This window comes from Calypte anna, chromosome 1, assembly GCF_003957555.1.
Source record: "Calypte anna isolate BGI_N300 chromosome 1, bCalAnn1_v1.p, whole genome shotgun sequence".
NCBI classification, from domain to species: domain Eukaryota; kingdom Metazoa; phylum Chordata; class Aves; order Apodiformes; family Trochilidae; genus Calypte; species Calypte anna.
The window spans coordinates 140,667,381-140,694,184 of NC_044244.1; the positions used below are offsets into that span (position 1 = coordinate 140,667,381).

General features: G+C 39.7%; 1 protein-coding gene across 2 annotated transcripts in view; it reads left to right on the forward strand.

Moving 5' to 3' along the window:
• Positions 1-16,243, forward strand: part of ANKRD10 (ankyrin repeat domain 10) — a 36,291-nt gene extending 20,048 nt beyond the window's left edge. Inside the window, exons 4-6 of one of the 2 annotated variants that reach the window (XM_030469544.1) lie at positions 7,714-7,949; positions 11,536-11,631; positions 14,542-16,243. In XM_030469544.1, the coding sequence (XP_030325404.1) occupies positions 7,714-7,949; positions 11,536-11,631; positions 14,542-15,008 (799 nt within the window). In that variant the 3' untranslated portion in view covers positions 15,009-16,243. Of the gene's footprint in view, positions 1-7,713; positions 7,950-11,535; positions 11,632-14,523 lie in introns of both variants that reach the window. The other variant, XM_030469543.1, reaches the window with a different exon arrangement.
• The last annotated feature ends 10,561 nt before the right edge of the window (positions 16,244-26,804 follow it).

Sequence of the window (26,804 nt, forward strand, 5' to 3'; positions counted from 1 at the left end):
GAGGGTGGAATGACAGCAGTACTGACATGAGTTCAAAATGGATAGAGAAAAAGAGAAGAACGTGAGAGGCTGTGCTTTTAATGAATAAAGTTAAATCAATGTTACCATTAAAGCAATGGTATTTTGTGACCCTTCTGGAACATACAGAAATTCACAATATATATGACAGTGTGGTAGGGGAGCTTATGCAGTAGTGATAAGCCTTTGTGGTTTATAGCACTGGTTTATTCACTGAAGTCCAAAAGAGCTGGACAAAGAATACTGTAGTGTTACTAAGGCCTTCAAGTGATAATAAATCACTTTTTATTGTTGGGTGGTTTTTTTGTTTGTTTTTTGTTGGGAGTGATCTGCCTGCACACGTGATACTGTGCTGATGTTTGCTGTGCAGTTTCCCTTCTGGTAGGTTATTTTTTCTGTAAGATGAGCTATTGCTAGCAACAGAAACTGGGTGTGCAGTTAAGTCAGGTGGAGAAACCAAAGTGATGTGAAGTGGAACCTTGGCCAGACCACAAATAGTAGAAGAAACAAGGGTGTATCATATTCCCAAAAACTGATTAATCTGAGTTCTGATGGTTAGTCCAGGTGTTGCAGGTGGTGAGGGTCTGCATGGGTGCTGTGCTTCCTCTGATGATGCTTTCTGATCAGATATGTCACAAGGGAATTGCTAATTGCAGCACATTTGTTCTGACTTCTGCCGTGTTGGTTGGGATTTTGTTTGCTATTTTAGTTAGTGTATTTTTGGCAAAGTTGGTCATAGTTCAGCTTATAGCTCTGAACCTGGACAGAAACACTAAGCAATTGTGGCATGGCCCAGAACATACTCAGGTTGGTCAGAAAGATTTCCTAATGTGTGCCATATGCTCCAGACTACAAGATGTATCTTACTACTTGGAGGCTTAGCAGACCCTGGAAGAACTTTGGCAGCTATAAATTAGGGGAAAAGTTACTCATTTAGAAGTTCCAACATCTGCTTCCTTCTTTGTTTTTTGCTTGATGTTGCTTATACATAGTAGATAAATTTTCTTTTAAACGGAAGAAAATTTAAATTGGAAAAATTCTTCTATGAAGCTCATTGAAAGCATTTTTTTATGCACTTCTGTGGTTTCTTAATCCAAAAGATCTTCTGTCTGCTTGAGTAAAAGCGTTAAGTTATTTTTGTAACAAAAAATGAGATTTGATGTAGTTAGCTTTCCTCTCCATCCCTATTGCAGGAAAATAGTGAATCCATCTAATACCTTAAGTCCTTTCATTCTTGATTCTTTTTCCCCTTTTGGCACAAAAATACTTTCATTTACCTCTAATCTAGTTGTTTTTCTTCCCAAGATCTTACTATCCATTCTTTTTGTACTAAATCTCTTGAACTTGCTTCCATGCTTGGCACATTTAACACAAGTTTTCATTCTTTAGTTTTTTCTAATTCTAGGCTTTCGTTTGTTAAGGGGAAATAAATTGATACTGTTTGGTACCAGAGGCATCTTGACAGAATCTGCATCGCAGTGCTGTTCATCTTTTCAAGTCTTTGCACTGAATGTTTCCTTAAGTCTTTCATAATTCTTTCCTTATTGTAAGCAACTTTTATCTGCAGTTCTTGGTCTGTTTCTAAAAACATGACTGCAGCAGCAATGATAATTCTCATGAAGCTGGCTAGCTAAATAACTCTTGTATTGTCTTTGGCTACAGTACTAAAAAGATGCTTATTTGAAATTAATTTTTGCTCGTGATCTAGGAAATACTTATTTTCATTTTTAATAGGAAGGTCTTATCTGTTATGCTGTATTGCAATCAGACTTTTTTTAAAAGAGTTAAAATAATCTTTCATGCCCTCTCTTTGTGAGTTGTGTTTAGGAATCTGATAAAAAAGATTTTGGCTGCTGACACCTTGCAAAGTCAGATGGGCCTCTCTTGGTTAGGTAAAAGTTTACTTGGAAATGTGAGTAATTTTTACATGAGTTGCTGAAAATTGAAGCTCACTATTTGAGGTCTTCTTTGAAGCATGTAGATTGGAATACAGATAACAGCAATAAATCACTGCCTGATGGTGATGCTTGTAGTCATTGTAATGCTGTCTATGATCATTAGTGAATTCTTTCTTCTGTGCACATTTGCTCAGTTGTGAGTTGAAGTACCTAGGAGCTGATTGATTATAGCTGCATAAATCATAGGGAACCTGGATTTTAATTTGAAAGAAGTGGCCTTGCAAATAAGAGCTCCTTTCTTTCCAGTACATTTACCTTGTTATGATTTCAGAGGATGTTCAGAGAAACTCTACCGTAGTTTTCAAAAAGGCAGAAATTTTTTCAGCTGCCACGTCTTTTGTTGTAAAATAAAAACTTGGCACCAACTTGTGCTTTTGTAGTATGTAATTTTAGCATGAATTTTTATAGCTGTCCCGAGCAGTGACACACGTCTGTTCATTTAAGAATATTTTTCTCTTGGTATCTGAAAAAAACCCCATGTTTTAAACTCTTTAACAACTTTTGTATTTGGACACCAAAGGGTTAAAACACTTAAAGTTTAGTATTTTAAAATCATTTTGCTTTAGAAATTTTAGACTAGCATACTGATGTTTATGTAGGAAACGTTTTTTTTTTCTCACTGTGGGCGTTTTAGTGTTCTGATCTTTTTTTCTCTTTCTTCTTTTGTTTTGTTTTAATCCTTGTATCTGCTAATTTTTGTATAGGAATAGCTACTAATTCTTTTGAGATACAGTCTACTAAATTTAAAGTAATTGAAGCCATGAGTTGACTGGTAATTTTAATCCATTCTTTATAAAATTCAGTGAAGAACTGACAAATTTGGTTTCAGGATGAAAGTATTAATTCTTTAAAGGCATAAAAGGCTTAGTATCTTGTTGTTAAGGTGGTCACATGATAATGGCTTACATATTGAATAACGTGCTACAGCACTTTATGTATGTTAATGTAACTTTTAATCTTAATGTTGCCTGCAAATATGTGATCCCTTATGATATAAGTTTCCTGTTTATGCAACATTGCCCGTTTAAATCAAACAGAAGATTCTGAAACTGTAAAAACTACACATGTCAATGTTTTACAGCTACGTAATTCGAATTGACTTGATTTTTTCAAGTAATCCTAGAAAGGGGGAGCATTCCATATAGAAACTGCTGAAACTGCCACAGGTGCTTCTCCGAAAACCTTACAGTTGTGGCATTGAATGTTCAGTATCGCTTCCTTTCTGCACACAAGGCATACTGTTGAGGTATTTGTTGCGGTGATTGGTTTTAATGCTAATCTAGGAATTCAGATATAGAATCTATAGATTTGCATGCTTTGCTTACCCTAATTTACGATTATCTACATTTTTATTTGTAAACTAACAATAGATAAGTTGAGATCAGTATTTTTTAACAGATATTACGTTGATATACGAAAACTGTGGTTTATTTTCTTAGATTGTCGCATGGCATTAACAAAGACACGATAAGCTGTAGGTGATGTAATCACTATTTAAAATTAAACATTTAGGAGACTTTTTTTTTTTACGTATGAATATTTTTTCAAGAAGATTTCATGTTGACTTTTTGAAGCCAACATTTGTTTTATTTTTCAAGGTATGTGACATTATAAGTGGAAGATAGTGTATTTCAAACGTGTTTCTGTGTGAAAGACAAAATTGTGCTTGCCTTTTTCCTCCAGTAAGTCTAAAAATATGAAGAACTGAAACAACTTATAATCAAGTGATTTCTAAATAAATTCCGTATAATTTATAATTGAATGAAAGAAGCATTGAAATACCTTTTTTTCCTGCAGATCCTTCTAAGATTAAATTTCATAAGTTATTTTGAAGTAAATATTTCTTACACAAAGACAGAAACAACTCTAGATTTTGTTACTTTGTCTAACCTGAAGATAGTGGAAGTGTCTTGCATATTTTTTGTGTGTTTGCCTCAGATTTTTTTCCTTCCTGTAGTGAACTTCTCAAAACAACAAACTGTTGTTACATTGAAGTAATAAAAATATCCTCTTAACTAAAGCTAAACTGAAGGCTAACTTCCTGTTTCTCTTCCCAATCCTATTTGGTCAGATAACATTCATCTCTTCTGAGTTTGAACAATTGAAATATACACACAGCCAATATTTTTTAAAACATTTCAGAAGAAGCAGTATGTAAGCACATGGTTCATTAGTATTTTCGTTATAGCTGCTTTCATTTGATACCAAAACACTAAGATGAACTGGGCTTTGAAAATGGGAGTTCTTATGTTTTCAACCAAAGGGGGAAAAACATTAAAAAAATCCCCAAGTCCTCTTAAAATCAAGATTATTAATTTTTGAAGACTGCCTGTGGACGTCACCTGATGGAACTAGAAAAATTGGCTACAAGGATTTTGTTTTAAGCACTCAAGGACGTGTGGATATAAATCTATATACAAAAGTCAGATTTAACTCTTAATGTAATAGCGTGTTTTGAGTTTATTGATCAAACACCTGTCACTACAGAATAATTCACATGTTAAATGTACCCTGTCACAAATCTTAAAAATCACTTACTTCTACTTATCCAGATTTTCCTGAACTTTTCTTATGGATTTTTTATATTTGAAATAACTATAATGTGAAAATATATCTCTTCAATTACATTTCTCTTTTTCTCCCTTTGCTTTGGAGTTTGCATCTCATACTTCTGTACTTTAGTTCTAGGATTCTAGATAGTAATCTAAAGAAGATTTGCTATCTTACTTAGATAGTAATAGAAAATTTAGACTTTTCCTTCTAAAAAAAAACTAGAAGAATCATCTAAAGAAGTTGGCCTTTTTTATCTTTCGGGCTTATTCTTGAGAAAGGTGAGACTTAAGATTTTCAGCCAATTGTGACAACTTACCTTTTTTCCTTCTCATTATTATTGGAATGAAAGACAGTTTAATTGAAATTTGTAAGGATGTGAAGGTCCTAGTATAATTAGGCTGTGACTAAATGAATAGAAATTGACAACTGGATATAGAAGAAATAATCAAATTAGTGTTGCCACTGACAGGGAGAAGAGAGAACTTAACAGTTGTATTCTCTTCATTGCAGCTGGCCAGCTGTCTTGTAGAGTAATTTAGATCCTGTAGTCTCCTTTTACTTGATTTCTTTTTTTCTTTCTTTTTTTTTTCATTAGTAACTTCTGAACACAAAGTTATCTTGAATTTGACAGACTCGATTCAGACTCAGATTTTTAAGAGATACATTTCTAAGCTTCTAGAAGCTGTGTGCTTGAGTTCCTTAAATTTGCGTGGTACTTCCAAAATACAACTTGTTAAGAGTAGGCTGCTCAGGAAGAGTAGGGAGGGAACAGAGCTAAAAATACCAAAGGTCGTTACATTTTAAAATCTAAATGCCAGTAACTTTAAGTTCTTTTGCTTTGTTTCTGGAAAACTAACTTTTCTCTCTGTGAGTTTGGTTGTGTAGCCTTACACATTTTCATCTTAGTTTGTACATCTCCAGATGCCTTTGGCAACTTAGATCAGTATTCCTTTGGGAAATGGTGACTTAGCTGCACTCTGGTTTACAGTCCATTTTTCAAAGGAGTTATTTTTCAGTAACATTTACTAAATAAAAGGTTACTTCTTGAAGTTTATTAAGCTAGCTAGTCAACCAAGACCACATTTTGGTAATTTTTATCTTTGTATATCTCAAATTTGTTCAGGTAGATTTCCTTTATTGTCCTTTGGGGGCTGACAAATTTAAAATTCATTTCAGAGAACTGAGCTCTCCTTTTTCTTCAAAACAGTTAAGTTGACATTTCTGTTTCTCAGATTGTTGTGTTACATCTGTATACTACACGAGTAAGTTAGAACTATTAAAAGAACATTCAGTATTGATTAGTCAGGACCTCAACAAGCAATCTAGTTCAGCGTGGGAAATGGTAGACAGTATTTTGCAGAATTTCTGAAATCATAATCTAAAAGTGAGGGGAGCAAAGAGTCTTTAGAAGACTCAGTAGCCTTTATGCTCTGAAACTTCCTCTTAAGGCCTAACTTCAGATATCCTTTGGTGATCTCCTTCATGTACTGCCTGCACAGGATACACCGAATGGATTGTTCACTTTGCAGTAATCTTACAGATACTTAAAACTAACATCTCTATTTGAGGTTTCATTTCTTTTGACTAACTGGGATTTTCAGTCATCTAAAGCCTTACTTTTTAGACTGCTCTTGACTACTGTTCTTTGTTTTTACTAGAAGACTAAATGTTGGCTTCAGATACTGTTGTGTGGAATGAAATTACTGTAAGGTAGCCAAATGATTTTTCTGATTCAGTATAGTAGTACTTTGCCTTATTCTTCCACATTTTATGTAGTGCAGCGGTATCCATTTCTGCAGCTAGTCTTGCTGTAATAGATTCTAAAGATCTTCTAGTCTCTTTTATATCAAATAGTTGCAATAATCTAGGAAGCAAAACTGGGCTTTGTTCTTTGTTTTCTTCACATGAGCTGGAGTTAGTTGGTTTCCACTTCGTATGAGTTTCAACAGAGCCAGGTCTATTGAATCTTCTGAATTCTTCTTACTATGCTGGCCAGTCTGTTCCTGGATTTTTAAGTAATGGATCTGTATGCTGAAGCCAAGAAACAGAAGTTCAGTTTTATGTCTAGTTACTTCTGCCTTTCCAGACAGATCTAACATAGGAAAGTTTGTATCTTCCACTTCACAATCTAGCTTACTCATTTTGTAGCCCTTTTATCTCCACTTTTATGAACTTCATTATTAAGTTACCCTGTATTTCTAAGCACAGACATAATTGTATATTTGTTTAAATGCATATCATGGAATGGTTTGAGTTGGAAGGAACCTTAAGGATCTAGTTCCAACAACCCTGCCATAGACAAGGACACCTTCCACTAGACCAGGTTGCTCCAAGTCCCATCCAGCCTGGCTTTGAACACTTCCAGGGAGGCGACAACTACGGCTTCTCTGGGTAACCTTTTCCAGTGTCTCACCACCCTCACTGAACAATCGTATGGTAAAGCACTCATTCAAATTAAACCTCTGCATATCCTACCTGATTTCATTTATAATCTCCTTGATGCATTAGAATATTCATAATCTAGAGCCATTCTCTTGTACACGGAAAAGCCTTGGGATAAAGCAAGTCCCAGCACTTATGATGTCACACACTTTGAAATGAGAAACAAACCAGAAAAAAAATAATAAGCAAAGCATAACTAAGTATAGCATCTTTATCTTTTTCTATATATGTATATATTTTATTGTCAGGAAGAATAGTGATGTTGTTGTTGTTACCTTAGAAACCAGAATGCCATGGACAATTGCCAAGTTGTGTTAAGTTTGTTTTTAGTATTTGATCTTTTGCTCAAGTTAAAGTGATAGATTGCAGAATTTACTGCAGAAGATGATAAAATTCAAGGCTTAAATTAGTCTGAAGTTTATGTAAAGATCAGATACTTCAGACTATTTTAGAATAAAGCGTTTTGAGAAGTTTAAATAGGAAGATGTTTTGTTTTTTTTTTTAAGGCACATAGTGTATTGATTTTATTTAAGTGTATTGTCTCCCAAATTTTGCTTAGAAGCCAGATGTATGTGTGAGAAGTTAAGTTAGTTAAAAATTAAGATTGATAACTAATTCTTAATGGAAATTTGCTAAGTGTATGTTTTCTCTCATCACCAACAGATAGATAGTCAGTAAGGGCAGCAGCAGCAGCAAGCTAGCTTGATGAATGAGTGTAATTCAGTTTCTTTGTATTGTACAGCTTGAGAAATGCCAGTGGCCTGACAGCAGCAGACCTTGCACATACCCAGGGCTTCCAAGAATGTGCCCAGTTTCTCTTGAACCTCCAGAACTGTCACCTGAATCGTTTCTATAGCAATGGCACCTTAAATGGGGTTCATCAGAATGCAGGTCCCAATCCATTCAGTGGTGGGACAAGTCGAAAGAGATCTTTTGAAGATTCGGAGTCTGCTGGAGTAAAGAAGGCTAGAACAGAAGGTGAGAGCCCAGAGGTAAAAGGGATGGGGTGATACTGATGCTGAGAAAGGAAAATAAACATTTTAAAGCCTTTCCGAGTAGAGGTTGAGTATTATTGATAAACTCACATAGATATCTCAATTACATATTAATACAAGGAGCAGATGAATAAAATTGCTCTGTGCCACAAGATCCTGGCTTTTCCTGTTGTCATAATCTTGGTGTGTTGGGAAATTCCTGTTTTCCAAAGAGTGCTAAAGTTTCATTATGCCAAGAATAATATGTGGAAGTGTAAGAGCTGAAATTAGTTCCTAACTCCTTCCTCAGTTTCTTCTGGAGAGACAAATAATGATGCATTAATTCACAGAGATGTCCGGATGTGCTGGTGGTAATTTTCTACTTCAGGATTCATTCTCAATTCAAAAACTATTTGCTAGTCAAGATGAGTGAAAGAAACTTAATTTGAGAAACATTTCTGCATTAAGAGGGATTAAGTTTCCAGGATGATACTCCAAGCGGAACTGATAGCAAGACCAGAATGAACCTTAAGGATTCTGTTTCAGCCTTGTGTCTTGAGGATACTGCTTCTTGTGTCATACTAAAACCTTGGATTTATTTTTGTTGTGGCTATATGAAGGAATCATTTTTACATCTCAACCACCATGAATGACATGGTACTGGATATCATCTGCTTCCTTTCTGTTGGACATCACATTAAATTCTAGCTAAAAGTAATGCAGCTTTCTGCACTCAAGCCTAATTTCTTTTTCCTGTGTCTTGGCAGGAAAGGAACTTTGCAAATTTTCTTTGAAGATGTGTACTTCAGTTAAAGCTGGTATTTTTCTAACAGATGTGACTCTTCAATGAGCCACATAAAACGAGCTTGAACAGTGCTTTGTTCCAGATAACAGGATGGGAATTGAGACCAAAACAATGTTTTTAAATGTGACGTAAACAATGAAAATTACATCAGTATTGACACTCCATAGTATTCTTTTTAGTACCAGTTGTCCAGCCACCATTTCATCTATACCAGGATCAGAGCCCTTAACATGGTACTCAGTAGCTGGGATGTGTTGGGGTGTAGCTGGGATGTAAATGGGATGTGTTAATTCATGTAGTCGGTGTAAAATATGAATAATTCCATGAGGGAGATGTGTGCCTGCATGGTGAGGTGCAAGACTGCTGCTCAGGAACAAGGTCCTGCTCCTTGAAGTCAAAGATACATAACCTTTTGTTCTGAAGAGCTGTTCCTTCTGAATGTTCAGAACCAGGAATCTCATTAGCTTAAAAAAGCAACTCCAATCTAGTCAGTAGAGAGCATTTTCCCCACAGTCTGTGGAGTGGCACTGGGCTGGCTATTTTTATCATGTATGTTGTCCTGAAACTGCAGTATCTGCATTACCTTTCAGGCAGTTGGAGCAGTGGATAAGTTAGATGATGCAAACAAATGGTATGTGGAAGTGAACTGTTATCACATAAGCAGTTAAGATGCTAGAGAAGTAATCAGAGAATGCAGTTTTGGAACTTTTTTGCCAGTATGAGTCTTTAAGACCTTTACAATCAAAGCCAAAAGCTTTACTGTGTTTGCTTGAAGGTTTTTAGAGTAATTAAGAGATGCATCCCAGCTGTGGGAGCTGAAGTTTCTAATCTGATGTTTCTGCCCTCAAAAACATCAGCATCAGTAATTTCTGTCATAAATATAAAAAGTCTGTTGAAGTGAGAATGAATCACTTTTCTTGGAGGCACTTTATAAACAAGACAGCTGAGTAATGAGAAGCCATCAGTACATCTTTGTGCTTAGCTAGCATTTTTACAAAACAAGCCCAGTTTTGTGGTAATTTCACCCTTATAAAAACCACACAGATCTGTTGTGCTTTAAAGACATTTTCACAGAAGATTCCAGGTTTTTGAGTGCAGGCAACCTATATTTGCAGGGAAGGGTCAAGTTTTGATGGCCATACCCCAAATTCAGACAATCCCTGCTTTGAGAAAAAAAAGCTTACCTGTTATGTTCAGACACGATATATGTCCCTTACAAGAAGCTGCAAGCAGTAGAGTTGGCAGAAGATAAATATTTGAGCAGGTCTTTGCCCTGGCATAGCTAAATTGGGCAGTGGGTGAGAATTATTTTCATGTAGCTTTGTTCACATGCACATACAGGTATCTGCTCTCAGGTGCACCATATTAATAAGAATTAACCTCAAAATTACACAGCAGGGGTACACAACATAACACTGATACAAACATTACTCTCTTCAAAGGTAATACAAAACTGAGTTCCAAAGGCTGAAGCTGAACAAAAATCAGTGTCTGCTTTCAGAGCGTATACCAAATAGTACTTCTGTACTTTTGACTTAAGTCAGTACTTCTAACTTAAAAAGAGGAGCTGGATTTTATGTCTTGTTTTTCTGTAATCCATTCCAGAGGTTTTGCCCAGCTTCCCAGGTTGGTTGATAGATGGTGTAGCACAGGATCACGGATAATCGTGGTGCACAGCAGGACAACTGCTTGCACAGCTGTGCTGGCATCAGTCTTAATCCTGGCCCCTCTGGTTCATTGCCTCTGGCAGGTTGGCATTTGCACTCTGCTGTGTGTGCTACAGACAGCACTGACCTGCTGTACTCAGCTGGTGACTGTCTAGGTCAGTACCACAGCTGCTTTTAGGTGTTATTTGAGACGTGGAGATTGAGGCATTGCCTTTGAACTGGGCAGTATGAAACTCCACTTTGTATTCCCCTAGGTGAAGGGTAAAAATGCTTTGCTGTCTGGTCTAGGGTAGTGTGAAGCCCACTGATCCAAGGGCTTCTTTTTCTTTTTTTTTTTTTTTTTTTTTTTTTTTTTTTAAGCCCAATGTGATCTCTGGCTCTGAAATGCTTCAGCTATTGCTAAAGTCTTTTTTTAGAGTGAGTTGTTAATCAGAATTTTTGTTGTGCCCAAAGTCTACCAAAGCGGCCCTTCTTGCACCATAGCATTCCTAGCGTGCAGTGCAGATAAAAAGGTGTGTTCAAGGCAGTCAGAGCAGAGTAGGGTCTGAGGGGATAGTGCTGGAGCAGTGCTTTTGGTGGTAGGTGTAAGAGGTAGTGAGGTCAAGCTCATCTTGCTTGTTAAAGGTATTTCCCACAGCAGCCTAACCACCTGTTGGCTTTTCTAGGAAGACAGATCTGTTCAGCTCCTGAAGGGATCCCTGGAGCAATCTGATGTGAACTGGGGGGATGTTACTGAAACTGGCCCTTAGTAGTGAAACTGTAGGTGCAGACTGCTTTTTATGTTGGGCACACTAGCTGTAAAGCCTAAATATGAGTAACTTATGTTGTTCTTTATTTGGTTTAGTAGCATGTCATAATGATAGTGTTTGATAAGGAGGTGCAAAGTCTGGTAGGTACACTGGTGATTCTCCGTCTTGAGGTATTAAGATGAATGTGCAAGTACTCAGCATTTACATACTCTTGCATTGGGAATATCAAACAACAGGAGCTTTCAAGTTTGACAGATTTACATTTCTGTGCTAAAAGCTTTTGTTTTAATAATCAACAACAGACTCATCTGTTTGTTGGCTGAGTTTTCAAGTGTGCACCCGTGACTAAACGTGACTTTTTTTTATCAGCTTACAGCTTTGATGGCTTAATACCAATGATGAATGGAGGAGTTGAGGACGATGCTGACAATATGCACGTTGATAGAGAGTTTGCGGTTGTATCAGGTGGGAGTGGACAGTTTCCTGTTAACTACAACAACATTCAAATGGTTGAAGACACCAAACAACAGGAGGGTACTTCTGTTGGACCAAAAGAAATTGAAATATACACTGTTTCTGCAATGCAAACTCCTTGTCGTTGCAAGAATCAATACGCATTTTATTTTTAATTGAAGTATAAGACTTAGTCCTTTATTTTTGCACATTGTTGTCTGGAGTCTTGAAAACTATTGTATTGCTGTAACACCCATTATATTGGGGGTTTAGTAGGTATATAAAATTAGCTGTTTCATGCAATATATTGTAATGGTGAAAGAGGAGGTTTATTAGTAGTTTACTGTTATTTCAGATAAACAGAAATCCACATTGGCTGTTTCACTTTTAACCTGAAGATTGTATTACATTGTGCCTTGCTTTTAGTTGCTGTAATTTCAGGTTAAAGGAAATTCAGACATAATTTAAATTATTCGTTTCATTTCCATTAAATAGATTGAATTGCTGATCAAAAAAAGACTTGATAGGGAAACATATCCCAGTGCTTATATAGCTTTGAAAATAATGTGTGCTACAGCTAAACCATATTCAACAAATATTATAAAGAATAGTCTAGATGCACACTATGTGTTCAGAATTTATTTAGGCACAATGATATAAATGCAAGATCCTGCTATGGGTTTCTTGAATGTAAATAAAAGACTGAACATTGCAGGTCTTAAACTAGTATTTGGAACTAATGAATCTTGGAAAACAGTTCTTTGTGTTTTGTACCAATCTTCGTGAAACAGTCAAAATGTTACAAGTATTAGTTAACAGTAATGCTCTTAAGTTTTCTAAGGGCTGCTTAATCGAGATGTTTTTTGGTAACCCCAGGATGTATTTAGAGTTTTTGATTTAAATTGTCTTGGGTCAGCTTTTCCCATGCATTGTAGGTACAGGCATGGAGTTATTATGATAGTGCATTATTACATCCAGAAATTAATTTCTTACTTTACTTTGTTCTGTGATGAATATAATTTTGCTTTGTACCACAGATCAGATTCACCAAAGGGAGTGACAATTATTAAATATTTTAATATATTATGAATAAATATATATACATATATATAATCAGTACTTAAAAAGTAGACTATGATATCTTCCAGTGATAATTACTAAGTGTTCTTATTTATGCAAAACTGATTGTGTTTCATAAATATACTCTGTTACTATAGGTGCTAATTTTTAACAAATAATAACATTCTATAATTATCACTAGAACTGTTCATTACCTACTTTTGCATATTAACTAGCAGTAGTGCCATTTTTATTAAATCTTATTTGGCAAAGCCAGCCTATAAGGATTTTTATTTTTAAAACAGTTAAAGCCTTGCACTTTTCAGTTAATAAATATGATATGAAATATCTTCTCTGCGTTTTCATCACTGAAATTTTAGCTTCGATGTCTTGCTGGGATCTTGGGGTTTTTGTCCATTTTTCATATCAGTCTGTGGTTAGTCAGTTCAGCTGACTCCAGTGGAGTTCATGCAGTGAATTACCATTCGACCACCTTTCTTGGCTTGATGTATTGCTGCATGTGAACTATCAGTATTGTGAGCTGTATTTCAAATCTTATCCATGCAGAAGACTTAACAGGGAACCAGAGCTTCAGATTCTTCCTTGTCAAACTCTGGTACTCATTATTTATGTGTCACTGAAAGAGAAACCCAGTTATTCTAGAGGTGTGGGAAGATAGCAGCAGACTTCCTGTCTTGAACTGGCAATACACAGTAAATGCAGTCCTGTTCTGCACATAGGTTTATGTATTCATGCATAAACATATGTGTATGTACCCAGGGATAATAACAGAATGTAAAATCTTTAAATGTCACCACATAGGTCTTTAGTTTCTGCATTTGCCTTGCTCATCTTTACCAATATAGGTGTAAACTTTAGATGTCCTTTACTGGTAGGCAGTTTTAAGCCAGGATGTATCACCCACTTTTTGTGCTAGTACTTTTGAGTACCACTGCAAAAACATATACTTCAGGCATACTGATAAAATCTATTTATGGAACTAGAAACAAGTGTACTCTTTGCTAAATTCAAAGGAGAAGTTGCTTTAAAGCAGTTGTCAGTGGTTTTTGCATATATATATATATATTTAGAATGTTGTTTCTGCTAATATTTTTCAATCTTCTGTGCACTCTGCTGTTACTGTTGTATGGCATTTTGCATGTGGATTGTACAGATGTTGTTATAAACTTCTCATTAAATACAAACCTGTCTAGTATGCTGTCTAGCAATCTGCTAGATAAATTGAGGTACTTTCTGATTAAAAGAACTTTGAAATATTTTATAGTAGCACCCCAACATAGTATTTCTTTACTTGACCTGTTTCAGTGCATGCTGTACTGTGAGGGTTAAAAAGAAGAAAAAAAAAAAGAGAGGAGGATAAATTACATGGGTAAATTACAGATGAAAAGAAAAAAAGCAACCCTTTACCCTCTCAGAGATGCTCACTTCTTGCCTGTGCATCTTTTGTCTGAAGATGGTATTAGAGTTAAGGTGGAAAGAAGCCTTTTATTCCACCTTTCAAAACACTGCCCCGAATGTTGCCTGCTACACTTGTTTCATACAGTTAAATGAAAAAAAAGTCTGAGAAGTACACACTGTCTTTGCAAAAATTATCATAGGTATATTTACACACTGGCTATAGATAGATAGTTGCATTTTCAATATCAGAACCAATGCTGCAAGCTAACTGGTCAGCTCTCATTCCTGTGACCTACCTAGAGTGCTACAAATAAAGAATGAGTAGATGCATTTTCAAAGCTGTGTATGGAAGCATGTTTTAAATTAGAGGAGTATAGTGGAGACATTTTGGTGGTATTTTGATTTATTCTTAATTGTTGGTGACAGGTGTATTTCTCAATGCAGATATGAATAGCAGTAGCTCCATATTGAGTGCACTGACAAATGGATGTGCCATCAATGGACATTTGGATTTCGCCGCCGCGCAGCAGCTCAGCGGGATGGACGCCAGGCGTGAGGAGTGTTTAACATTAGCACCCAATGGAATAATTCCTGGAGTAGCTTCTCCCAGTAGGCATCGAATTCACACCAGCAATGGCACCGAGGAAGCAGAGAAATCCATGAGTAATTCCACGGATATGTGCGGCTCCCTGCACCTGAACGGCAGCCCCAGTAGCTGTGTCTCCAACCGGCCCTCCTGGGTGGAAGACCCTGGTGATACTTTGCACTATGGACACTATCATGGTTTTGGGGATACTGCTGAAAGCATCCCTGAACTTAGTAGTGTTGTTGAGCATTCCAATTCTGTCAAGGTCGAACAGAGATACGACAATACTGTCCTAGGCACAATGTATTTGTACCACGGTTCCTAGATGGGTGACCTTTGTATCAAACCCATACTGAAATGGCTACCAAATGAATCTGGGGGGATAAAAACCTCACATAGCATTAAATTTGAAGATTGCAACTTACTGCTATTTTTACACTTTGTTTATATGAAAAGTAAACCTTTAATTCGACAGCCTTATACAATAGTTGTAGTTTGTTGCATGTATGGGGCTTATATAGTGATAAAATAGGTGATGTTATGATGGAATGTTAATTATTTTAATTTTTTTTATTATGGAATGTTCTGGTTTTGTAATTTTTTATTTCTAGGCTTGTGAACACTATCTTTCCCTTTTTAGAGGTGTTTTCCGTTTTATTAAGACAACGGTTAACTGAATTTTGTGAAGAAAATGTTACATAATGTGCATCACTTAGAAGTAAAGGTTTTTCTTTTCCATATCTTCTGCTGAAGCTATGGTAGCAATATCAATGCCAGCTATCACTATGCAAGGTTGAAAGTGGCAATCTTCTGGAGCTTCTCTGACTTTATAGTTTGTACATCCGTTTGGTATTATTAGATGTTCATCTTCAAATTTTTGGAACAAGTTGTTTAGGAAAAATAAAATAAATAAGCAACGACAGAATCGGAAGGAGTTCCCGTTTCCCTTTCTGTAGCGTAGAAGTGCTTCCTGTTGTTGCTGGGCTCTTGCATTTTAGAGTGGGGGAGTGGGGTGCCTTTGTTTGGTGGCAGTGGGGTGTGCCTCAGGTTAGTTCTGCATTCGTGAGGGTTTTCTTTGGCTTCTCTCCTTTATGTGTGTGCTTGATATTTTACCATAGCTCACAGACCGGAGGCATGTTGGCACTGTTCTGCTTTGTATGCAGTTTAAAATTGCTGTTACTTGTTATAGAATTTGCCAAGTCGAGATATTTAAGTTTGACTGTCTTGGATATACATTTATTGTCCTTTTTTTGTTTTGGTTTGGTTTTTTTGTTTTAACATATGCTTTGAAGATGTAATGTTGTGTACTCTTTGGGCTATGCTCACGGAAAATACATTGTATTTAAAGCTTAATACATAAAATTCATGTAAGTGCACTATATGAGCACTAATAATATAAGTTGCTGCTTTGTGTTATGATAAGTGAAGAGTGGGGAAGAATATGGTAAATGAGATAAGCCCTTGGAATTGTGTTGATTTTTTTGTTCTTGTTTTGTTTAAAAAGGGACCTTTACAAATTGGAATTTAATAAAAATAAACATGTTACATTGTATCTGAAAATTTTGTTTAGACATACTTTATTGGTAATTTGAGCCTTTAAAAAGCTCTTAAACAGGTTTCTCCATAATCTTTCTGAATGCAATTTAGGATTTCTTAATTTTGTCAGTATGTGGGAGCAAATGTGAACAGCCCAGTAACTGGGCTTGACTGACTCACAGAAACACTGTGTGTGAAGGTTGTTCTGCTCTTGAACTCCAAAAATAGGATGAAAATACTGTTCATCTGATTTTCATGGAAATTCTCCTTCAAACATTTTTAGGCAAAAGGCAACAGACTTAAAACAGAAATGAGCATTTAAATAGATTTTACACTCTTACGTGCTTCACCATCTATGTCCAAGATAGAATCATGGAATCCCAGAACAGTTTGGTTTGGAAAAGACCCTAAAGATGACCCAGTTCCAAACCCCTGCATGGGCAGGGACACCTCCCACTAGTTCAGGTTGCTCCAAGCCCCATCCAGCCTGGCCCGGAACGCTTGCAGAGAGTGGGCAGCCACAGCTTCCCTGGGCAACTTGTGCCAGTGTCTCACCACCCTCACAGCAAAGAATTTCTTCTTAATATCTAACCTAAATCTCCCCTCTTCCAGTTTAAAACCCCTTGTCCTGTCACTACACGCCCTTGTGAAAAATCCCAAGCATAAAGCCAAGTTACAAGTTGCTAAGGAGCTTCTGCTGTTCTGCTTAAAATTGTTCTGTATCCAAACGAGCTGCCTGATAAGAATGTCCTAAACACAAAACCTAGAATGAAAAAGGAATCCTTGCTGTCCCATGTGCCAACCCGTGGCACAAGCTTTCATCAGCAAAGCACACTTTCTGAAGTACAGCCTTGCACACTTACACTTCTCCCCTTATTTTGGGCCCAAACAATTTCTTCCAGTCTGTGAAAAACTACCCGCTTGAAGGGGTGGGGGTGGGGGGAATCACACACAAAAAAACCCCAAGCCCACCACAATGAAAACCCAAGAGCAGTCAGTCTTTTCAGCAGCACAGTCCTGCCCAGCTTGGCATCTGTGCTGGCATAGCCAGTGCAATGTGTCCTTCATGTGTCCTTTACACCCCTTGACCTGGGCATGTGGGGCATTAGCAACAGGAGGGTAAGGCAGCTGGTGCCATGAGACATGACACAAGCTGCAGCTTCCCACTAGCATCCTGAGGGATTTGCTTCAGGGTGGTTACTACCCTTGATGTTCTTCTAAATTGTGTTTTCTAGGGGTCCTTGTGTCCAAAAAAAAAAAAAAAAAAAAAAAAATTGCCCACAAATTTCTGACATAAGGGAATTTTCTTGGGATTTGCTTCTGAATCTCAAGTATGGCTTCATAAAAAGTTACGGCTGAAAGAAGTACCTTACTTCTCCAAGAAGGAAGACCTGGACATCTTGGTTTGGGGACAGGTGAGCTGGAGATGAGTGAGAAAGGAAAGGCAGAGGAAGCTTGGGAAGGGCAGGGCAGCAACCCTGCTGCAGCCAGAGAGGCAGTAGTGGAAGATGGCACTGAGCAGCACCCGACTTCACCACTGCCACTGGCCTGAGACCTGCCTAAACCAGGACAAGAAAAAGAAAGAAAATAAAAATTAAAAAAATAATTAAAAAAAAAAAAAATTAAAAAGCAGGTTTGCTGTTCCTGGCACTTGGTAACTGCGTTTCTGCTACCCCGCCTAATGACTCCCAGATACTTCACACCTCTCCTTCCGTTCCTGGAGTTTCCTGTCTCAGAGGGGTGACAGCTGCTTACAGGCGAGGATCAAAAGAACTCTGGTTTAAAGCAGATGGTTTATTTTAAAAAAGCGTATCTGGCTGTAATATATATATATTTCATGCACTACAGCAGTTCGTAACAGTGCCAGATGCTTGGAATATCTAAATTAAAAGCTTTGCCATGATCAGAATTGTACTTTTTCTATAAATAGTACCCCCCAAGAAAAGCGTAATGAGTGACTTGTGGTACAAGAATAAAAGTTAGGCATCTTCACTCCCTCCAAAAAGCACAAATTTTAATGAGTAACTTCTTCTTGCTTCTGTGTGACTCAGCTGCACAAGCAGGACTGGGTGACTCTTGCCAACTCAATTGGAACCAGCCTGAGCTGGCTGAAGTGCAGGCAGGGGGCACGCGTTTGACATTGAAGTCAAGTGCCCTGGCTTGATCACTAACCTTAACAGTGTTCTATAGGGAAAATAACTAAATACCTATAGCTGAGCAAAATCCCAGCCTTCAGAGAATGATTTTGCTTCTTGCTGGTGTAGAATTGTAAGTTAAAATGGAAAAATGAGTCTGAGTTTCTCTTCCTGCAAAGGCAGGATGTAATCTCAGCACAGAGGATATACCATGTATTAATAGAGCTCTTCTCTTGATGTTACTGAAAGGTCAGGCATTGTTTGTTAGTGCCAGCCAGCAGCTCAGTCCCACCAAAGACACCTGTGCTTTCCTGTGACAAAGGTAAACTTCATGGTGTCTGCAGGCTTTGCCAGTTATTATTTGGGGAAGGAGGGGCTGGCATTTGTTTGCTTTTTTAAATGCTCACTGTTTCTAAAGGGTGTTGCAAATTAGACCAAGTCCTCCATAAGGTTAGGTATGTAGCTTGGAATCTTGCTTTATTCTGGTTGATATTTGACATCTTCTATAATGAATTGTATTTTCCAAAAATCAGTACCAAAAAGACAAAATACAAAAAAATCAGTTAGGTACACAATGTTAGAAGACTCAAGCAATAAGGATATGCATGATGCAGAGCACTTAAATCGTAGTTCCTGGGATCAAGCAGCTCCCTTGACAATAAGACATCCAAATAGAAAATTCAGTAAATTCTAAGAAGTATAAAACCTTTCACATGTTTTATTTATATATATATATGTATGTATATACACATACACACATGCACACACACATATGTAGTGTAGCTGATAAAATGCCTAGACAGTTAATTACTGGACTATATTTATAGCTGGTATTTCAAATCTTCATTTTCAACTGAAAATCTGGTTTTGATAAATCAGGGGTGTGTCTTCTATTAGCTGCTGGGTTGGACACTGTCACACTAGGAACTGCCCCCCTTTGCCAGATAGATTTTTCACTCCTTATCTTTGGAGCCTCATCCTGCAGATACAGGTTGGCATTGTAGACAGCAACCAAGTACAACATCTGTGCAGAGAAATCCTTGTCCTGTGTGCAGAGGGGACTGTCACTTTTTTGAATGCCCAATAGTTCTTTCATGGTGTGCCTGAGCTGTGCTGTGTCCATCCATAAGGGCAGTTGTCCTGTGGCCTCTGGCAGTTTTACCAGAGGCAGAAATACTTCAGCTGGGGTACAGGAGCTAAACCATCACCCTCACTGATCTGAAAAGGAACAAGGAGCTAGTCTACAGTGCCAGTTCCCACCTTAATACTTTCATGGGTCTGCAAAAATCAGCTTTTCCTAACGCAGGCAATGCCTGCCTATCTGCAGGGCCCACTTAGTGTGCTACACCTGCAGGGGTAGGGGAGTTTGTGTAATCATTCATAAAGGGATTTATCTGCTAAATATTTTCAGACCTCACAAGTTTAGGAACAAACTGAATCATGGAACTGGATCACGGAGCTTTTCCATGGCTGGAAAGCTGCCTCTGGGACATGAGCTAAGGAAACCTAATAATGGTGATCTGCTAAAATGACATGTCAGACAGGTCTGCTAGAGACTGCCAGAACTGCAGGGCAGGCTGGGCAACCCCTGTGCACATTTAGGTGTGCAGCATCCCCTGCTCGAGCTTCTCGCATTGCTTCAACTACTGCACCTCGTTCTATAGAGCCACATCTACAGAATGGCTCACTGCAGCATTGCTGGGAGTAGGAGTCTGACTTCTCACTTCATGCTGAAGATGTCCTCTCTGTTTCAACCAGCTGTCCTGGTTTCCTGGTCTCTTAGCTGAGGCCTTGTTGGAGCACATTGAAGCTCTGGTCCAGCATTCCCAAGGATAGCCAGGGCTGAAGAGAGCTAATGGGCACCACTCGCTGAGATCTGCAATCAGGACATTGCCATGACACATGGGGAGAACTGAGGAGCTAAGAAAAAGCCCTGAAATCCTCCCTGCAGGATTAGTTTTGCTCTGAAAGAATAATTTCAAACTGGAGGTCACATCCTGTACTGTTTGGTATCGGATACAAGGAAAGGGGCAGCAACAGAATGACCACTGCCCCTAGCAGACTTCTCTCTGCCCTGGGACCAGCAGTTCCTCTCAGTCCCTCTCTGGGAATGATGCAGGCCCCCTGGGAACATCAGCTGCAACATCCCTGTATTCCTCAGGGTGTTTGAGATGCTGCTCAGATCAGCAGTGACAGCCTCCAGCTAGACATGTGCCAGCTGGAAGCTCTGTAACCAGGTTAGTGTGGCACCAAGCCCAAAATAATAAGCCCTATTTATTAGGTCTTTGGTACTCTGCCTGAGGTTAAGCCTGCTGTGACCTCAATAGTAAAAGGCAGAACAGCTGAGGGAATAATCCCACTGATCCCAAAGACAGGAGAATAAGATCATCCCTCGGATTCAATTTGCAGAGGGAAAGAACTGAGACAGGCACAGGTGCCCTCTTGCACAGGGCAGCTGAGCAGTGTGAGACTAAACCAAGCACACAGAGGCATGGTTGCCTCATCCTGAAAGAAGTTCAGCAAATGACCAACAAGGTAGCCACACAGTAAGACACAATGAGAAGAAAGGTGGCATCCTCAGTACAGATGGCTTTTTGACACAGGAAATTCTCAAGGAGTCACCAGAGCTTTTTCAGTACAGAAAGATACACACAAAAACCCAGCAATGAAATGAGATGAGATCCAGTGATGAGAAGGCCAGAGATTTCAGAAACCAGAAGAGGAACACAGGCCAAGCAGCAGAATGAGGTGATGAAAATACTCAGCCTGAGAACAAAGTAGTAACCTCCTTGCCACCAATGGCACTAAAAATTTTATTAGTAGTGATTTTTTTAAATTATTATGAGTAAAGCTGTCTGATGTCTGATGTAGAGATTCTGTAGAGAACTCACTACGTGAAGGATTTCAGTATGGATGTGTAAATTCAGATGATGGACTCAAAATTAATTTATACTGAATCTGAGCAATTTAACCAGACACTGGATTAACTTTGACATTTATACTATCACCCTGGTTCTGACAGAAAAGCAACCTAAAATTGTGAAGGCTGAAATATGCATAGAGCAAAACAGGTTTTGAATGAAGACAAATGCTCCCAGAAATTGTATTTAATTTAATGGAATTCCAGCATAATGCTTGACACCAATTTTTGCACATGCTTTCAAACATCTGCCTTCAGGTATATTACTTCCGACCTCATCAATGTTTTCAAATATGTAAGGGGTGAGTATCAGGGAGATGGAGTTAGGCTCTTCTCAGTAGTGACCAGTGATAGGACAAGGGGTAATGGGTGTAAATTGGAGCATAGGAGGTTCAAGTTGAATATTCGAAAAAATTTTTTTACTGTAAGGGTGACAGAGCCCTGGAACAGGCTGCCCAGGGGGGTCGTGGAGTCTCCTTCACTGGAGACATTCAAAACCCGTCTGGACACGTTCCTGCACGATGTACTCTAGGTGGCCCTGCTCTGGCAGGGGGGGTTGGACTAGATGATCTTTCGAGGTCCCTTCCAACCCCTAGGATTCTGTGATTCTGTGATTCTGTGATAGCAGTAGGAGTATCAAGGGGAAAAAAAATAAAAAAAGAAAAAAAAAGACAAATGCAAAGACAAAAGTCTGCTCTGCCAACCAAGACAGAACCTCTCCAGAATTACAGCAGAGTTACATATCTCACAATGTCTCACAGCCATTTTCTTTCAAAAGGCCAAAGTCCACACCTGGTGCAAATGACCCACAGTGCCTGCTTTACTCGATACAGATGTTTGGTTTCCCTGTTGCTTAAGCAGCAAATAAATGAGCCCAACATAAGCACAATGTGGGCTTAAGGAACTGCAAATGCCTGTTCCTGATGGCCAGGAGCAGAGGTCTGTGGGGGACTGACAGGTATCAGAAGGTCTCCAAACCCTCCCAGTGATCCACCAGCATGTCTGAAATGCCTGAAAGATACACAAAATACTACATATACAGTGAGTCCAATTTTTGTGCAGAGGTCAAGACGGGAAGGTCCTCAGTGCCCTGGCAAATGTCACCTAGAGATGGCAGTGGGAAGTGAGGGCCCTGACCACCTCACCTTGCCCTTGCACTGGAGGTGCCCTGCTCTGGCCTGAGGGCATCAGGGCAGGATGGGCATCACTAAGGTGCCCTCCAGTGTCCCCATCTGTTCATTCCTGTATGAGTTCTACCCTATGTGCCCCTGCTTAGCAGTGTGAGGAGGGTGTTAGGCATGTTACACAGCTGGACACTCGCTGCTCTCCCTTCATTGCGTTCCAGCATGTGCTGAAAGCATGTCTAAAGAAGGGCAAGGAAGCTGGTGAAGGATGCAGAGCACAAGTCTTAAGATGAGTGGCTGAGGGAACTGAGGTTTCTAGAGAAAAGGAGGCTGAGGGGAACCTTATAATTCTCTACAACTACCTGAAAAGAGGTTGGAGAGAGGGGGCTTGGTCTTTTCTCACAAATAGCAAGTGTTTTAACAAGAGGAAAAGGACTCAAGTTGCACCATGGGAGGTTTGGATTGGATATTAGGAAAAATTTCTTCACTCAAAGAGTTGTCAGGCACTGGAACAGGCTGTCCAGGGGAGTGGTGGAGTCACCATCACTAGAGGGATTTAGAAGTCATGTAGATGTGGCACTTTAGGACATGTTTTTGTGGTGGACCTGGCAGTGCTTGATTATCTTAAAGGTCTTTTCCAACCAAAATGACTCCATAAGTCTAGGATCTTCTTTGGCACTCACCATGGATACAACCCTGAAGGGCATCATTCCAGAAAGGTGAGAGCTGCCCAGCTCCATGGGCTCAGTGGAACCTGTGCATTGAAATTCTACATGTGTAGTGTGCCTCTTGATTGTCCCCTCACAGCTTGCCTGGCTTCTTCAGCTCTCCTCTCCCCTTGGCATCTCCTACCCATACCATGCATCAGTCTTGCCGATACAGAAACATCATGGCTAGAAAAGCCCTCTAGAGATCATTGAGTCCAACTGTCAACCCAGAAAAAAAAAACCCCATACTCACTAGAGCATGTCCTAAAGTGACACATCTACACCTTTTTTTAATGCCTCCAGGGATGGTGACTCCACCACCTCCCTGGGCAGGCTGTCCCAGCATCTGACTATGCTTTCACTCAAGAAATTCTTCCTAATATCTAATCTAAACCTCCCCTGCCTCAGCTTCATACCATTTCCTCTGGTCTTGTCATTATTCACTTGGGAGAAGAGGCCAACAATCACCTCCTTACACCCTTCTTCCAGGTAGCTGTAGAGAGCCATGAGGTCTCCCTTCAACATCCTCTTCTCCAAACAAAACAACCCCAGCTCCCTCAGCATCTCCTCACAGAATTTGTGCTCCAGACCCCTCACCATCTCAGCTGCTCTTCTCTCAACTCACTCCAGCACCTTAATGTCCTTCTTGTAGTGAGGGGCACAAAAGTGAGCAGAGTAATCAAGGTGCAGCCTCACCAGTGCCAAGTGGGAGGGCCTCATCCCTTCCCTTCTCTTCCTGAACTCCGTGATGGGGATAAATGGAACCTGGCTTAGCCAAGCTCCACACAAATTGCTGCTGGAAGACCATTTCCTAGCTTTTGGGTCTGATTGTATGGCCTCTTTCCCTATCTCCCCTTTGGGCTCCTTCACTATGTGTCCAATTTCCTATCCTTTTCAAGGCCTTTCATTTCTTTCCAGCCCCTGCTACCCATCACTCGGCACAGTCTGAACTTGATGTCTCTGCAAGGACCCTCGTGCCAGCTCCTTTACCCACTCACTTGATTTTTAAGCAAACATCTTAAAACTTTTCACATGCAAGCTCCTATGCTTAGTGAAATTCCCCTTTCATGTCTACTAAGCCACATCCCTGCAGTCCTTCAGATGCTCCCTTGAAAAACTGCTTTGAAAACCAAAAAAAACCCCACCTTTCCCTATTTTTTGGGCCACCGGTGGGGTGACCTAAGTAAGCCTACCAGGCTTACCAGCACTGTCTCTCTGATTTCTTGTACTACTTGTATCCACCAGTCATCTCATGCCCTGGGTGGGATTTACACGTATTTTGAGACAGGATTTATTTTTCAATTGTGTGTTTAGATGGTAACTAGCACAGTGAGATTCCACTCTAGTGTTAGAGCTTCCAGGGATTATAGTATTAATGACAACAGCAGCAACAACACTAATAAATTAAGAACATAACCCAGGACTTAATGTGCTTCATGGTAGGATGACCAAAAGTCATGGCACACAGCAGCAGCTTCAGCATCTGGTGGCACTAACACTGAGATGTAGCTTTTTCTCCTCTATTTGTAGGAATACAAATTCATCAACATATAGTACGTCTTCTACATGTTTTCCATAGATATTTGGACATATCAATTAATACAAGTGTTGTGGATTGTGTCCTGCTGTGATCATTTGCACGAAAATTTTTATTTTTCATACTTTTAAGAACATCCCTCCCCTGTAATATGTCAGGATGAAAAAAAAATCCCCTTCTTTTACCATATCTCAGGTCTCATTTTCTGACATCCCAATTAACCCAAAAAGTGGTGGGCTCCTCATCCATGTTTACATTATTTCTCCTCTGCAGACAGAAGTCCAGCTCTGCTCTCACCCTCTTCCAGACTCCAATCTGCCCCTCAGTGCAGGTGTGCAGAGCACTGGGATACCCTGAAACTGAAAGGGGAAAAGGCACAGGAAAAGAGAGAGAGAGAAACCAAAACTGATTGTTCCAAATCTGTTGGGGGAAAGAAACCAAAACAAAACAAGGAAGAAGAGTACCTGGGAAATAAAACCCAACTTCCTCACCTATGGAGGAAATTGTCCTATGGACAATTGTAGATCCTATGGAGGTGCAGGGCTCCCAGGGCACCAGCTGATGGGAAGGAGGTCTCAGTCCCAGCAGGGTCACTCACCTGTTTTGGGGAGCCTAAACTCTTCAGGAAGATGATTGTATGATTCTGTTCTCTGATAATCTTCTCCTTTAAGTGGTTTCTCAGTCACAACTGGAGTTACCACTGGGAGGTGGCCCCAAGTTGCTCACATTGGAGCCAGAAGAGGGCTTTACTCTTGAAAACAGCTTGAAAGTAGGCTTTAGAGCTGGAGACTTTATTCAGATGTCTGTAAGTCCTGAGTGAGAAGCAGACCCCACATCCAATTTCTCACCCAAAAAGGGTTAACTGGATCAAACAGGACTGAAATAGATGATAACTAGCTAGGACATCAAAAGAACTCTTTCAGCAGCTGCTTTGTCCTTCTGTCCTTTCCCAGTGTCTGGAGTTGTGTGGCTCTTTCCAGCAAGATGCAGCACAGATGCTTCTTCTCAGGTGCCTGTAGCAAACAGGAGATGCACCCCAGCTTTTCCTTGGGATGCTAACAAGGAGCAGTTCTTCTGCTCAGCAGAAGCTGGGGGCTGCCAGGGGAGAGTAGTTGGGTGTTTTTGTGGGAGGTCAAAAGCCAGCTACAGTCACTCCCATGATTTCCACTACCAAGGCTTTCAGGGAGCTGTGCTGGTCCAATTAAACCCAAGTGCCTCCTCGAATGGTGAGGGGAGCAAATTGGGAGAACAGACATTTGACACAGCAGGAAAATGGGAAAGGACAAAAGCAAAGTGGGGAAAGCATTTAATGCAGCCCCAGCAAACCCTTGGCTTGAGCAGAAAGGTCTATGGACTCCTATAAAAAGCCTTGCAGGCTCCTAATTGTTAGAGGTGGGTTTCAATGTACTTGCAAACCTCTGAAGAATTTTCACCACCACACATTGTGGGAAGGGGAGCTCAGCGTGTGCCTTGTGCAGCTTTTAAAATATGGGAGGCTTTTGCATTGCAGAGCACCACATGCTGAGCATGAGTGGTTGAGTTGGTCTCTGGTTGCACCTACACTTCCACAGTACACATCTGCCCTCTGGAGAAACCTCTCCCTGAAACTACTTTGCACTGTAAATGGAGATGGCATCGTGCCAAGGAGTGCGTTTTGGCTGGCACAGGGGACTGCAGAGTGCTTTTTCTAAATAGTAATTTGCTGTGCTTGAGAGCACATGGACTATAGGAACATATGGGTCTGTCTGCACAGTTTGGATGCTAGGAAAACGAGTCTTTGTAAGGAAAGAAATAGTATTGTATCAGCACATGGGACAGGCCGAGTAGTGTGGGAGTTCCAAGAACAGAGTTAGTGAATTAGGAAGCTACTGAATGAACTGCAAATACAGTGAAATGGGGAGAAGGGAAATAAGAAAAAAAAGAGAAGAAGAGAGGAAGAGAGGAAGAGAGGGAGGGAGGAAGGGAGGAGGGAGGGAGGAGGGAGGGAGGGAGGGAGGAGGGAGGGAGGGAGGAGGGAGGGAGGGAGGGAGGGAGGAAGGGAGGAAGGAAGGGAGGAAGGAAGGAAGGAAGGAAGGAAGGAAGGAAGGAAGGAAGGAAGGAAGGAAGGAAGGAAGGAAGGAAGGAAGGAAGGAAGGAAGGAAGGAAGGAAGGAAGGAAGGAAG